Source organism: Phoca vitulina, unplaced genomic scaffold (assembly GCF_004348235.1).
Source record: "Phoca vitulina isolate PV1807 unplaced genomic scaffold, GSC_HSeal_1.0 scaffold7, whole genome shotgun sequence".
NCBI classification, from domain to species: domain Eukaryota; kingdom Metazoa; phylum Chordata; class Mammalia; order Carnivora; family Phocidae; genus Phoca; species Phoca vitulina.
Window position 1 is genome coordinate 68379225 of NW_022589710.1, and position 12599 is coordinate 68391823.

A 12599-nucleotide genomic window follows, 5' to 3' on the forward strand; every position below is an offset into this window, starting at 1 on the left:
TCTAGTGCTGATTCCTTCCGGCCTCGGGTTTCTTAACCCTTTTTTCCCACGTACCTCTTCTCCTGTACCGTATTTTTAAAAGATTATTGTATAGTTTATTTGTAAATCACGCAGTACATATCCTTTATATCAATAAACTTTATGATAAACTTACATGTGCATGCGTACATTCTCAATGTTTTTACTGGAGTGTTTATTCCCATTGAATATAACTATTGAGATGGTTGGATTCAGACTGTCATTCACAGTTTGTTTCCTGCTTGTCTCACTTGTTGCTCCTCTAGTTCTCTGCTGCCTCCTCTCGTCTTACCTTCGTCGTGTCACTTTAATTCCTCAGTAGACTTGTAGCTGTATTTCTCTGAATTTTCTTCCCTAGCGATACTCTAGGGATTACAGTATGCATCTTTAATTTATCATGGTGTACTCGATACTAACATCCAGTGAACTGTAGGGCCCTCCTGCCACCGTAGCTCTGTTACCTCTTTGTCACGTGTATGACATCGTTACATGCTACAAACCCAACAGTATAGCGTTGTGAGTTTTGTTTTAAACAGTCACATTCGTTTTAGAAAAATTAGGAGAAGAAAGAAAAATAGTATATATAATCTTTTACGTTTGTCCACATATTAACATTGCCCGGTTCTCTTCATCCCTTCCTGTGGATCTGACCTACTGTCTGGTGTCTCTTCCCTGTAGTTTAAAGGAATTTCTATAGTATTTCTTGTTCCATAGACCTGCCAGCAACACATGCCCCCATTTTGTGTTTATCAGGAAAAATATTTCACTTTCATATTGGAATGATCGTTTCACTGGATATATTCATATTGGAATGATAGTTTCACTGGATATAAAATTCTCAGTTGACAGTAAGTTGCAAATCTGCGCAGACTTTTCATTCCTGTAGGGCTCCCCGGGGTCTCCTGTGTGTGTGTGTGTGTGTATAATTTATTACCTCAGCCCTTCTCGGGCTCTCCCATTTTCAGAATCTCCCCTTTAAACTTATTGCTGTTCTGCTCCCACCAGCAAAGCCGCAGGTTTTCACTGCCTGAGCTGGGGGATGGGAGCACCTCCAGGCAAGAAGGCCAACAACTAACTGTTTACTTAACTGATTTGGTAGCACCTTTTTTTTTTTTTTTTTAAGAGAGGAAGAGGAGGCTAGGTGGGGGGACAGAGGAAGAGGGAGAGAGAGGATCTTAAGCAGGCTCCATGGCCAGCATGGAGGCCAACACAGGGCTTGATCTCACAACCCTGAGATCATGACCTGAGCTGAAATCAAGACACTTAACTGACTGAGCCACCCAGGCGTCCCTGTTTTGTTTTTTTTTATTTTTTATTTATTTTTATTTTATTTTATTTACTTGAGGAGAGAGAATGAGCAGGGGGGAGGGGTAGAGGGAGAGGGAGAAGCAGGCTCCCCGCCGAGCAGGGAGCCTGACGCGGGACTAGATCCCAGGACCCTGGGATCATGACCTGAGCCGAAGGCAGCCACTCAACCAACTGAGCCATCCAGGCACCGTGTTTTGTTTTTTTTTAGAGAGATGGTTTGGTAGCACTTTGTCATGAGAAAAGATATCTGAGGTTGTTGGCTGCCTTTGGTTGTTTTCCATTGTCCTGAAAAAGCTATTTTTAATAATTTTGTTCAATTTTTGCCTTCATACTACCAGCATCAGGAGTACTCAGAATGTTTTTAAGTGCATAAAAGAAACAATTTTTACAAAGAAACATTTATCTAAATTGTGATCTAGTAATCTATGTGCTTCTCCATGAACACATAAAATAGCAAAATCTAGTGATGGGCCATATTAATACCATAATTTTGAAGTAATAATGAGCATAAGCAAGATCTTAAGATATGTTCAAATGGGGGGCACCTGGGTGGCTAGGTTGCCTAAGCGTCTGGCTCTTGATATCGGTTCAGGTCATGATCTCAAGATCCTGGGATTGAGCCCTACCTCGGGCTCCCCACGCAGTGGGAGTCTGCTTATCTCTCTCTCTCTCTCCCTCCCCCAACTTATGCTCACTTTCTCTCTCAAATCTTTTTTTAAAAAAAAGGTATGTACAAATGTGATGAGGAAGTATTTTTTTGGTGACAAAGCTGTGGAACCTCAAACAACTATTGGTGACTGTTGCGTGCATTTATAGTTGTAGGAAATGCTAAATTTTAGTTAGGAGTTAGTGAAAATAATGATGATGATCTCCCCCAAACAAGTTCCCAGACCATCTGAATTTCATCCAAAACATCTGTGGACCCAGATGAAGCCCTCTCCCCCCCCCCCAGCTTTATAATTCTGTGGGAGTATGGGCAGGAGATGTGTGTGGAAGTCTGACAGTTCCTGAGGTAAAGCTCATGCTCTGCTCTGCTCTCTGGGAGCTTCAGGGAACTGAACAGGGGAATTCTTCTAGCCTTTCTCTGTCCCTCTTCTGTGGTATTTACCCATGGATTATAATCAAAGTTTTATAAGTCAAAAAGGAAGGCTATTTACATTGGATGCTGAGTTTATATGTAGCGCTCCTGTGAATTACTGAGCTTTCCAATGCAGTTTTAATTGTAGACAAAACTTTGAAGAGGCAAGTACCCAAAACCCAGGTTTTAACATGTTATTTTAGCTTAAGAACTAAAACTACATTGTCAGAAGATCTTTACATGCAGAGTTAGAATATACTGTCGTATTTTTCACGGCTTTGTTGCGTTGTGGTTATAAAATGTTTGGCTAAGAGTTAAAAGCCTACAGCTCGGACTGGCTGTGTTGTGCGGTGAGTGCTCCTGGTGTCTGACGGAACAACAGTCTTGTGCGATCAACGTTTTGGTCACTAATCCTCCTCTTTCAGGTCACAGCAGTCGCCCAGCAGAATCAAGGAGAGGTCCCCGAGCCTCAGGACATGAAAGTAGCGGAGGTCCTCTTTGATGCCGCGGATGCGAATGCCATCGAGGAGGTCAACCTTGCGTACGAGAACGTCAAGGAAGTGGATGGGCTGGATGTCTCCAAGGAAGGCACAGAAGCCTGGGAGGCCGCCATGAAGAGATATGATGAGCGAATCGACAGGGTGGAGACCCGGATCACCGCTCGCCTTAGGGATCAGCTTGGCACAGCCAAGAACGCTAACGAGATGTTCAGGATTTTCTCCAGGTTCAACGCGCTGTTCGTCAGGCCTCACATCCGTGGGGCCATCCGCGAGTACCAGACCCAGCTAATCCAGCGCGTGAAGGATGACATCGAGTCTCTGCACGACAAGTTCAAGGTCCAGTACCCACAGAGCCAGGCGTGTAAGATGAGCCACGTGCGTGACCTGCCCCCGGTGTCAGGCTCCATCATCTGGGCGAAGCAGATCGACCGCCAGCTGAGCGCGTACATGAAACGTGTGGAGGACGTGCTGGGCAAGGGCTGGGAGAACCACGTAGAGGGCCAGAAGCTGAAGCAGGACGGGGACAGCTTCCGCATGAAGCTCAACACTCAGGAGATCTTCGACGACTGGGCCCGGAAGGTGCAGCAGCGCAACCTCGGCGTCTCGGGACGCATCTTCACCATCGAGAGCACTCGCGTCAGGGGCCGAACCGGAAACGTCCTGAAGCTGAAAGTTAACTTCCTTCCAGAGATCATCACACTTTCCAAAGAAGTTCGAAACCTCAAGTGGCTTGGTTTCCGAGTCCCACTGGCGATCGTGAACAAGGCTCACCAAGCAAACCAGCTGTACCCGTTTGCCATCTCGCTGATCGAGAGCGTGCGCACCTACGAACGGACCTGTGAGAAGGTGGAGGAGCGGAACACCATTTCCCTCTTGGTGGCCGGCTTGAAAAAGGAAGTGCAGGCTCTGATCGCAGAGGGCATTGCACTGGTATGGGAATCCTACAAACTGGACCCGTATGTGCAGCGCTTGGCGGAGACCGTCTTCAACTTCCAAGAAAAGGTGTGTTGTAATTTACTACCCCCACCCCCATCCCCTCAGGGTTGCGGGAATGAACTAAACGCAGCAATAGCTCACTCAGTTAACACAGTAGTTCTCCCATAGGAGTTCCTGACGGGTAGAGCATTGGGCCGTGTGAGCTGAAGGGGAGAAGCCCTTTTACTTACTGGGCTGTTGGATGGTGGTGGGGCTCCGGGAAGACCGTTAAGTAACAGCCTGAGTTTAATGGAGAGGTGAAGGACATAGGAGTCTGACCGAGTGAAATGAGAGCTTTATTACTGATAGAGCTGCACGGACAACAGGGCTCTAGATCTGCAGCCGTGGCCCTTGCTATAGGCCCTCCCCCAGACCCTAGCGCAGCTGGACAGTGGTAAGCCTCCTGGCCCCGAGCCTGCTGCTGGGAGCAGGTCCGAGTGAGGGTGTGCGTCTGGTGCTCAGGGACAGAGAAGGCACTGAGCGGGGCACATCCGTTTCCTGCTCCCAGACTTCTCAATCAGAGGTTTCCCTTCCCTCTGTGAGAACACAGGAGTGGGGCTAAGTGTTCACTGGCTACTCATGGAAGGACTCCTTTACCTTAAACATATGTTAATCGAGAAAAATATACATAAAAATAAAGGATACCATGAGTGGTGTTTTAAATATTAAATACGCTTTCCTTTAGGTGGATGACCTGCTAATCATTGAAGAAAAAATAGACCTGGAGGTCCGTTCCCTGGAGACTTGCATGTATGACCACAAGACCTTCTCCGAGATCTTGAACAGAGTCCAGAAGGCCGTGGATGACTTGAATCTGCACTCCTACTCCAACTTGCCCATCTGGGTCAACAAGCTTGACATGGAGGTGAGGGATGGGTGGTTACGGTGCTTTTCAGTTTTCTACTGTTGACCCTATTTTATAAGCTTATTAGTTTGTCACTGGAAAGCATTTTCCCACAGAAGTTATCAGCAATAGTCCAGTCTCCTCTCGAGAAATCCCACTGAGCTAACGGTGGGACTGAGCTGTGTGGTACTAGCAACGCTCCTGTCCGTTCCGAGTTGCAGGTGGTGCGGTGGGGGGATTCTCTTTATTTTCAGAATATCCAACAACCTCCTGCCTGCCCTCGCTGCTCACCCAGTAACATAGGAGGTTCTCCCTGGCATCCTTCTCTGACACGCTGCCCCCTCTCCACCACCCAGTTGAAAAAGAAGTGCTCAGGGGCACCTGCCTGGCTCAGTCAGTAGAGCACGGGACTCTTGACCTCCGGGTTGTGAGTTCATGCCCCATGTTGGGCCAAGAGCTTCCTTAAAAATAATAATAATAATAATTAAAAAAAAGAAATGCCTAGCAACCAAATACGTCTTGCTCCTGGTGTAGAGGATCGGGGCTCACCCCTGTAGAGGTGTGCAGGGAGGGGAAGTATGTGTGTGCACCTGTGCTTGTGTTTAAAACATACTTACCACCCACGTGGCTTTCTCGGTGGTGGATGTCGGCATCCGTGGAGAGCCCCAGGAAGTAGGATATTTCATGGCAGAGTGGCTCAGTGGGGAGCTCTGAAGCACCTTAGTTACCCATTTAGGGAGAAAGGAAGAGAAAGCCTGTGACCCGCAAAGGTGCAGTGTATCCACACATGGGACGCTACCAGGGCAAGTTCACAAACCCCACTCTTCCGAATCTACTAGAAGTCTCGGGGTTTGCCACAGCTGTCTTTACAGCATTCCCAGGATGGACAGACTGCATGAAGACATACAGATGTCCTGTTCATGGGACATACACTTGTCTCATTCCATATCAGAGAGAAGACTTTCTTCTTGTTAAAATGGGCACCTGTGTGTGCTGACAGGTGTTAACTAGTCTTACCTGGTGATTGTCTTGTAGTACCTACAAATACAGAATCACTGTGTCGTATACCTCAGGCTAATATGTTGTATGTCACTTATATCTCAGTTTTACCAAAAAGATGATGGTTTATTCCCCAAGTTGTAGATTGTTAGTTTTATCTCTGAGGCTGCCAGGAAAATGTTTTTGTTTTGTAAATTTTCTAGTATGTTGGCCAAACAGCGAGACCGTGACTGTATCTGGGTCCGTCTCCTGTCCCTTACAAGTCGGAGGGTTGGTGATTAGGTTAGCCCCCAGATGGAGGTCAGGTTCTCTGAGGCTGGGAGAGGGACGGAGTGAGGTAGGGAACCAGGGTAAGATGAAGGCTGTGGTAGCAACTGTCATCCTTGACCTGAAGCATTGACTTCCTATCTGACGCGCTTGTTAAGCTAACTTTTGGAAGGAACACTGTTCTTTGATCCTACTTCTCTGTAGATTGAAAGAATATTGGGCGTTCGCCTACAAGCTGGCCTGAGAGCTTGGACCCAGGTGCTTCTTGGACAAGCAGAAGATAAAGCAGAAGTTGACATGGATACAGATGCACCTCAAGTTAGTCACAAGCCTGGTGGAGAGCCAAAGATTAAAGTGAGTATTTCCTGTGGCATCCAGTTTGCTAGTAAACCAAACAAAGGATTCTTCCCCTTGAAAAGTACCAATGAGAAAGCCGCTTAACAGTGAAGAAACCTGACAGCACCTCACCCGGGTGACCAAAGTCAGCATCCACCAATGCTGTCTTGTGCGCATTGTTTTACCCTGGCAATGTGTGCGATGTGGTGACAGGACCACTTTCCCCCTGGTCTTTGTCCCCACATCTCCCAGACTCATTCTGACCATGAGAAAAGATCAGACATTCCCCACGGAACACCCGACCGGTACTCTTCCAGCGTGTCAAAGTCATGAAAGACAAGGAAAAACTGAGAAAATGTCCAGGTTGGAAGGGATTAGGAGATGTGACGACTGTGTGTGCTGTGGGGGCCTGGGAAATCCGACTGAAGTCAGTATTTTAGTTAGTAGTGTTGCATCAATGTTGATTTCTTCATTTTGGTAATTGCACCATGTTAGATGGTAACATTAGAGGGAGCTGGTGAAGGGTATGTGAAAACTCTTCATACTTCCTTTGCAACTCTCCTGTAAGTCTAAAATAATTTCAAAAACAGGACTTTTTTTAAAAGTGGGAAATTTTAGAAAAAATCTACACTGGAAAAAAATACTCTGCCTTCTAAGCATACGTGCAAGAAATCATTTCAAGAACTGAATGTAATCTGTACAAGGAAAAGTTTGACACAAAATGTCACTGTCTTCACAAAATCTCAGAGTCTCATGGAAGAACGACTAGCACAGTGGTCACCACACTGGACAGCAGTCTTTCTAAGCCACCAATTTCCCATTTGAGTGAAGGAGTGGCCAGCTGGAGCCCAGCAAGCCTTCTAGAAAATTGTGTTAGTTCAGGCTGTGCAAATAGGTCGTGTCTGCTGGTGTGGGCGTTGGTCACAAAGGTGTCTGCCACATAGTAGTTCAGTAAGCCATGCATTTGCGTTACATAGTTCGTGTTAAATTTACCAACAAAAATGTCTTACAAAACAGAAGCCTAAAAGAACGAAAAGTAAAAACTTTTATGTGGGAGAAACAATTGGCTGTTTTTTGTCTCCCCAAGTGTTACCTTCTCATTTTTTTTCTTTCAATGCTTGAAAAATGTTTTCACTTTTGAATATTACATATATTTATCCCTAGAGCATACTTTTTAAAATACAGAGATGCAGAAAAGCAAATGAGTATGTCTAAGCTAAAGCAGTTATCTGGTGGAGATGGAGTCAGAATTCTTGCTTAGCTTCAAGCAGGCACTGACCGGTGACAGAACCTCGCCTTGACTTGTAAACCTGCCTCCGTGTGGCATGTCTGATGGCTAACGCCAGCCTCGGTCCCTGCATCAGTGGCACGGGGTTCTCGGGTCCCGAGGTCATTGTGTCCAGAGATCACCATGCACGTTAAATCAGATGGTGCTCTGTTGAGCACCTGTTGTGTGTTCACTGAGGCACGGGGGACCCAGCAGGAACCTAAGCAGTGCCTGCCCTCTGACTTCTTACAATCCTTCAGAGAGGGCAGGCCGAACGCATGAAATAAAGAAGAGCACGTTCTCTAATAAAGTAACAGACTCATGGTTCAGACTCAAGTAGGTTAATGAAATTTAGAGGAAGAAAGTGTTATGCATCAAAACCATTTTTTTTTTTACTTTGGAAAAAGCTTTCATATAAAGAACTTTCTCTGAAATGATTCTAATGCTTCATACTACCAGAAAAAAAAAAAAGGTATAATTTGTATACTTTTTACCCACTTCCAAGTTTCAGCATTCGTAGCACCTGATTTTATTCGAGATGATTACTGAGCAGTACACGTCACACGTATGTTCGGTACCATTTCATTGTAAATGGCTCCTGTAGGCATTCACCAACTTATTAGTACGTTAGGATCACACTTAGGTGTGAGGTTTTTAACCAAGAAATGATCACACTTCTCATGAATACTGATTCTGACATCATAAATGCATAAAAAGCCATTTTATTGAAACTGATTGCTGAGTAAGAAATGAAATCTTTCTTTTACAGAATATTGTTCATGAGCTAAGAATAACCAATCAGGTCATCTATTTGAATCCGCCCATCGAAGAGTGCAGGTACAAGCTCTATCAGGAAATGTTTGCCTGGAAGATGGTTGTGCTGTCTCTTCCTAGGATCCAGAGTCAGAGGTACCAGGTGAGCCTTCCAGGCATTTGCACCGTGGGCCCTCGGACCAGGCCTCCTGGGGCTCTGTGGCACCACCTCTCCATCACGCTTCTTTATTTTTTTTTTTTTTTTTATTTTTTTTAAGATTTTTTATTTATTTATCTGAGAGAGAGAATGGGAGACAGAGAGCATGAGAGGGGGAGGATCAGAGGGAGAAGCAGACTCCCCACTGAGCAGGGAGTCTGATGCGGAACTCGATCCCAGGACTCCAGGATCATGACCTGAGCTGAAGGCAGTCGCTTAACCAACTGAGCCACCCAGGCGCCCCTCCATCATGCTTCTTTAAATGCTGCTCTTGTATGTCTTCTCAGACTGCAGACTTGCAGCTCAGCATTCTTTTTTTAATTTTATTTATTTGTCAGAAAGAAAGGGAGAGATCACAAGCAGGGGGAAGTGGCAGGCAGAGGGAGAGGCAGACTCCTCGCTGAGCAGGGAGCCCGATGCGGGACTCGATCCCAGGACCCTGGGATCATGACCTGAGCTGAAGGCAGGCGCTTAACCGACTGAGCCACCCAGGAGCCCCATGGCCCAGCATTCTAAGGGAAAGCTAGAAGAAGCCTAGTGTGACCTGACGGTTTTCCTATGGCTATCTTTCCAAATAGTTGCCTCTGCAGTTCTGATCTCAATAGTCTCTTAGAAATTCCCTCCATGAACTTCGCTGGGAATTTTAATTCCTGTTCCTCCCTGCCCCCACTTTATTATATTAGTTTACAAACATACATGAAACTAGAGGGAATCCCATGAGCTCACACCAGCCTGCCTTGTTTATTATCATGTAGCCAATTTAAATTTCTATTTCTCAGAACCGAGCTGTGAATACTGGTTCCTTCCGCTCTGGGCAGAGTCTATGCAGACTACAGGGTATTTCTTGTCACGTTCTGTTTTTAACCAGCCACATTTCTGTTTGCATTGCTGTCCTGTTTGTCTCCATATCTGACGGAACTGAAATCAGCCCCTCTTCTGCTGGGTCCCATGCCCTTGCTCTGAGGCTCCTGTCAGCGAATAAACCTGACCCCTGTCACCCTCTAGCCATCTTACTTCTTGGCTCCCTTTGGTAAAAACGTGGAGGATGTCTGCACACCTGCTCCAGGTCCCCTCAGGCGTCGGGGTCACCGGCCTTTCCCTGTCGCTGTGGCAGGCTTCTCAGCCCTTGAGAAGTGGCAGTGGCAGGATGGGACGGGTGCACACCCCCTCCTGCTGGTTACACTTGTTCCACTTGGCTGTCCTGGTTTTCCTCCCACCTCACTGGCCAGTCTCCTCTGCTGGCTCCTCTTTGGCTCTCCCTCTTCCAGCCTCTACCTGTCTCCATGTGCTCTGCCCCAGAGCTCCGTCCCACCCAGTCCGTTCACTAAGTGCCGGCCGTACGTGACAACTCTGTGCTCGTATCTCAGCACAGCCTTTATCTTGACCTCCAGACCCATCTCTCCTGCTGGCTCCTGGGCATCTCCACCAGACTGATTTGCCCATCACACTGAATGCGCCTCCGACCCCCTCCCTCAGACTTGCTCCCATCCCCAATCTTTCCTTTCCCCACCTTCAACCTGCTCAGGACTAAGTTGAGCTGTCACCCTGGCCTCCCACTGTCTCTGTCCTCAAAATTAACCTTGATCTTTTTTGCCCACATCCACTGATACCACCGGTCCAAGGTACCATCATCCCTCACTGGATTCTCAAGTTCCTCCTGACAGGTCTTTGTGTCTGCTTTTGCCCCCTCAGAATCTTTTTTTTTTTTTTTTTTTTAAAGATTTCATTTATTCATTTGAGAGAGAAAGAGCACAAACAGGGGGAGAGGCAGAGGGAGAGGGAGAAGTAGGCTCCCCACTGAGCCAGCCAGGAGCCTGATGCGGGGCTTGATCCCAGGACCTGGAGATCATGACCCGAGCTGAAGGCAGGTACCCAACCATCTGAGCCACCCAGGCGCCCTTTAAAATCTATTTTCAACACAGCAGCAGAGTAAGATTTAGATTTCATGTCGGTCCTGACACTGCTCTTCCCGGAGCCCACTGATGGCTTCCCTTGCCACTCCCCATGAAAGCCCACGTCCCAAGGCAGAGTGCTGGACCCCACATAATATGCTGTTCGTGGCCTCTCTGACTTGAGTGCCTGCATCCCACTCACTCTGCTCTGGCTATCCTGGCCTCTCGCTCTCCTCAGACATGGCAGGCAGGCTCTTGCCCCTGGGCCTTTGCACTTGCTGACCTCTCTGCTTGGAACCTGTGGTAGCAACATACTGACATGGCTCACTCCCTCCCTCTCCTGATCCTGCTCAGTGGGGCCTTCCCTGACCTCCCCCACCCCCTAGCCTTCCGCTTTCCTGTTTTGTCTCCATAGTACTTCTCACCCACTGACATTCTGTATAGTTTGCTTTTCCCTGTCTCTCCTCCCACAGGATGTGAGTCCATGTGAGCGGAGATTTTTGTCTGGCTGTTTCTTGTGCCTACAACAGTGCTTCGGACATAGCTGGCACTCAGATCATTGAAACAATGACTAGTCACCACTTCTATCTTCCAGGCTGGTGTAATTATGTCGTCACGGTAGTCTTAGTGCTTTAGACGCCGTCTTCGGTGTTCCATGCCCACGGGAGAGGCTCAGGTCTCCAGGGGCTCTGCTCCAAGGGCTCGGGGGCTCCGTAACTGTTTTACATAGTGATGCTGCATTTTCTAGCTTGTGGGTGATCTGATGTTCCCTTTATTGGTTGAAGAGTGAAGTATGAGTAGGCCTCTGATTTTTTTGTGGCTGGGGTAAGTGGATGTTATTCTTTAGATGCCATTTTTATAGCGAGTTTTTCCTTCAGTTCATATGAATTCAGTGAAAGGTGGCTCTGAGATGAACTTTTTTTTTTTTTTTTTTAAGATTTTATTTATTCATTTGAGAGAGAGAGTACAAGCAGGGGGAGAGGCAGAGGGAGAGGGAGAAGCAAACGCCCTGCTGAGCTGGGAGCCTGACATGGGGCTCGAGCCCAGGACCTGGAGATCATGCCCTGAGCCGAAGGCAGACGCTTAACCATCTGAGCCACCCAGGCACCCCAAGAGGTGAACGTTTTTATACACACTATTTGTGTTCCTTTTGGCTCTGCTTAGGTGGGTGTACATTACGAACTGACTGAGGAAGAGAAATTCTACCGGAATGCTTTAACTCGGATGCCTGATGGCCCTGTTGCCCTGGAAGAGTCCTACTCTGCGGTCATGGGCATCGTGACTGAGGTCGAGCAGTATGTCAAGGTGAGAAGCTCCCTGTCTCATTCAGATATGCTATAGAGTCTATTTTAGATGTAGTGAGTATGTGGTCTGATGAACATAGGTGCTAAAATCTATGTAATACATATATAATATACACTAGATAACAATTTTTTTTTTTTTAAGATTTTATTTATTTATTTGACAAAGAGAGAGACAAGCAGGGGGAGTGGGAGAGGGAGAAGCAGGCTTCCCTCAGAGTGGGCAGCCCGATGCGAGGCTCGATCCCAGGACCCTGGGATCATGACCTGAGCCGAAGGCAGACACTTAACAACTGAGCCACCCAGGTACCCAACACTTGTTAATTTTAAAACGAACAGTGAATAGTAGAAAAAAATCTTATGGGATATTAACTCATTTCAGAGAGCAGTAAATTTTATTCTTTTTTAATATGAAAATTCTGAGAATTTGAAGTGAATTTTTCTAACCATGTTGAAAGAAAGTGAGTCTTTTTTAATGAAATATGAACCTAATATGTATGAATGTTCTGCAGAGTGAAAGGTCCAGCTGTGCTACTTGACCGTGCTCTTCATTTGCAGGTCTGGCTTCAGTATCAGTGCCTGTGGGACATGCAAGCTGAGAACATCTACAACAGACTGGGGGAAGATCTCAACAAATGGCAGGCTCTCCTGGTTCAAATAAGGAAGGCCAGAGGCACTTTTGACAACGCAGAAACCAAGAAAGAGTTTGGGCCGGTGGTTATAGATTACGGCAAGGTGAGCTCGCCTGTGTTGTCAGAGGGGTGGGGTGGGGGTGGCTGGCTCTCCGGGCAGCATCCGTGTGGGATGAGGATGCAGCTGAAGCACGAAGGAACTGATGATTGTT

General features: G+C 46.9%; 1 protein-coding gene across 1 annotated transcript in view; it reads left to right on the forward strand.

The window, feature by feature from the left end:
- Positions 1-12599, forward strand: part of DYNC1H1 (dynein cytoplasmic 1 heavy chain 1) — a 68195-nt gene that overhangs the window by 16758 nt on the left and 38838 nt on the right. The window contains exons 8-13 of the mRNA XM_032405956.1: positions 2830-3906; positions 4565-4744; positions 6194-6343; positions 8362-8508; positions 11619-11759; positions 12314-12490. Of these exons, the coding sequence (XP_032261847.1) occupies positions 2830-3906; positions 4565-4744; positions 6194-6343; positions 8362-8508; positions 11619-11759; positions 12314-12490 (1872 nt within the window). The remainder of the gene's footprint in view (positions 1-2829; positions 3907-4564; positions 4745-6193; positions 6344-8361; positions 8509-11618; positions 11760-12313; positions 12491-12599) is intronic.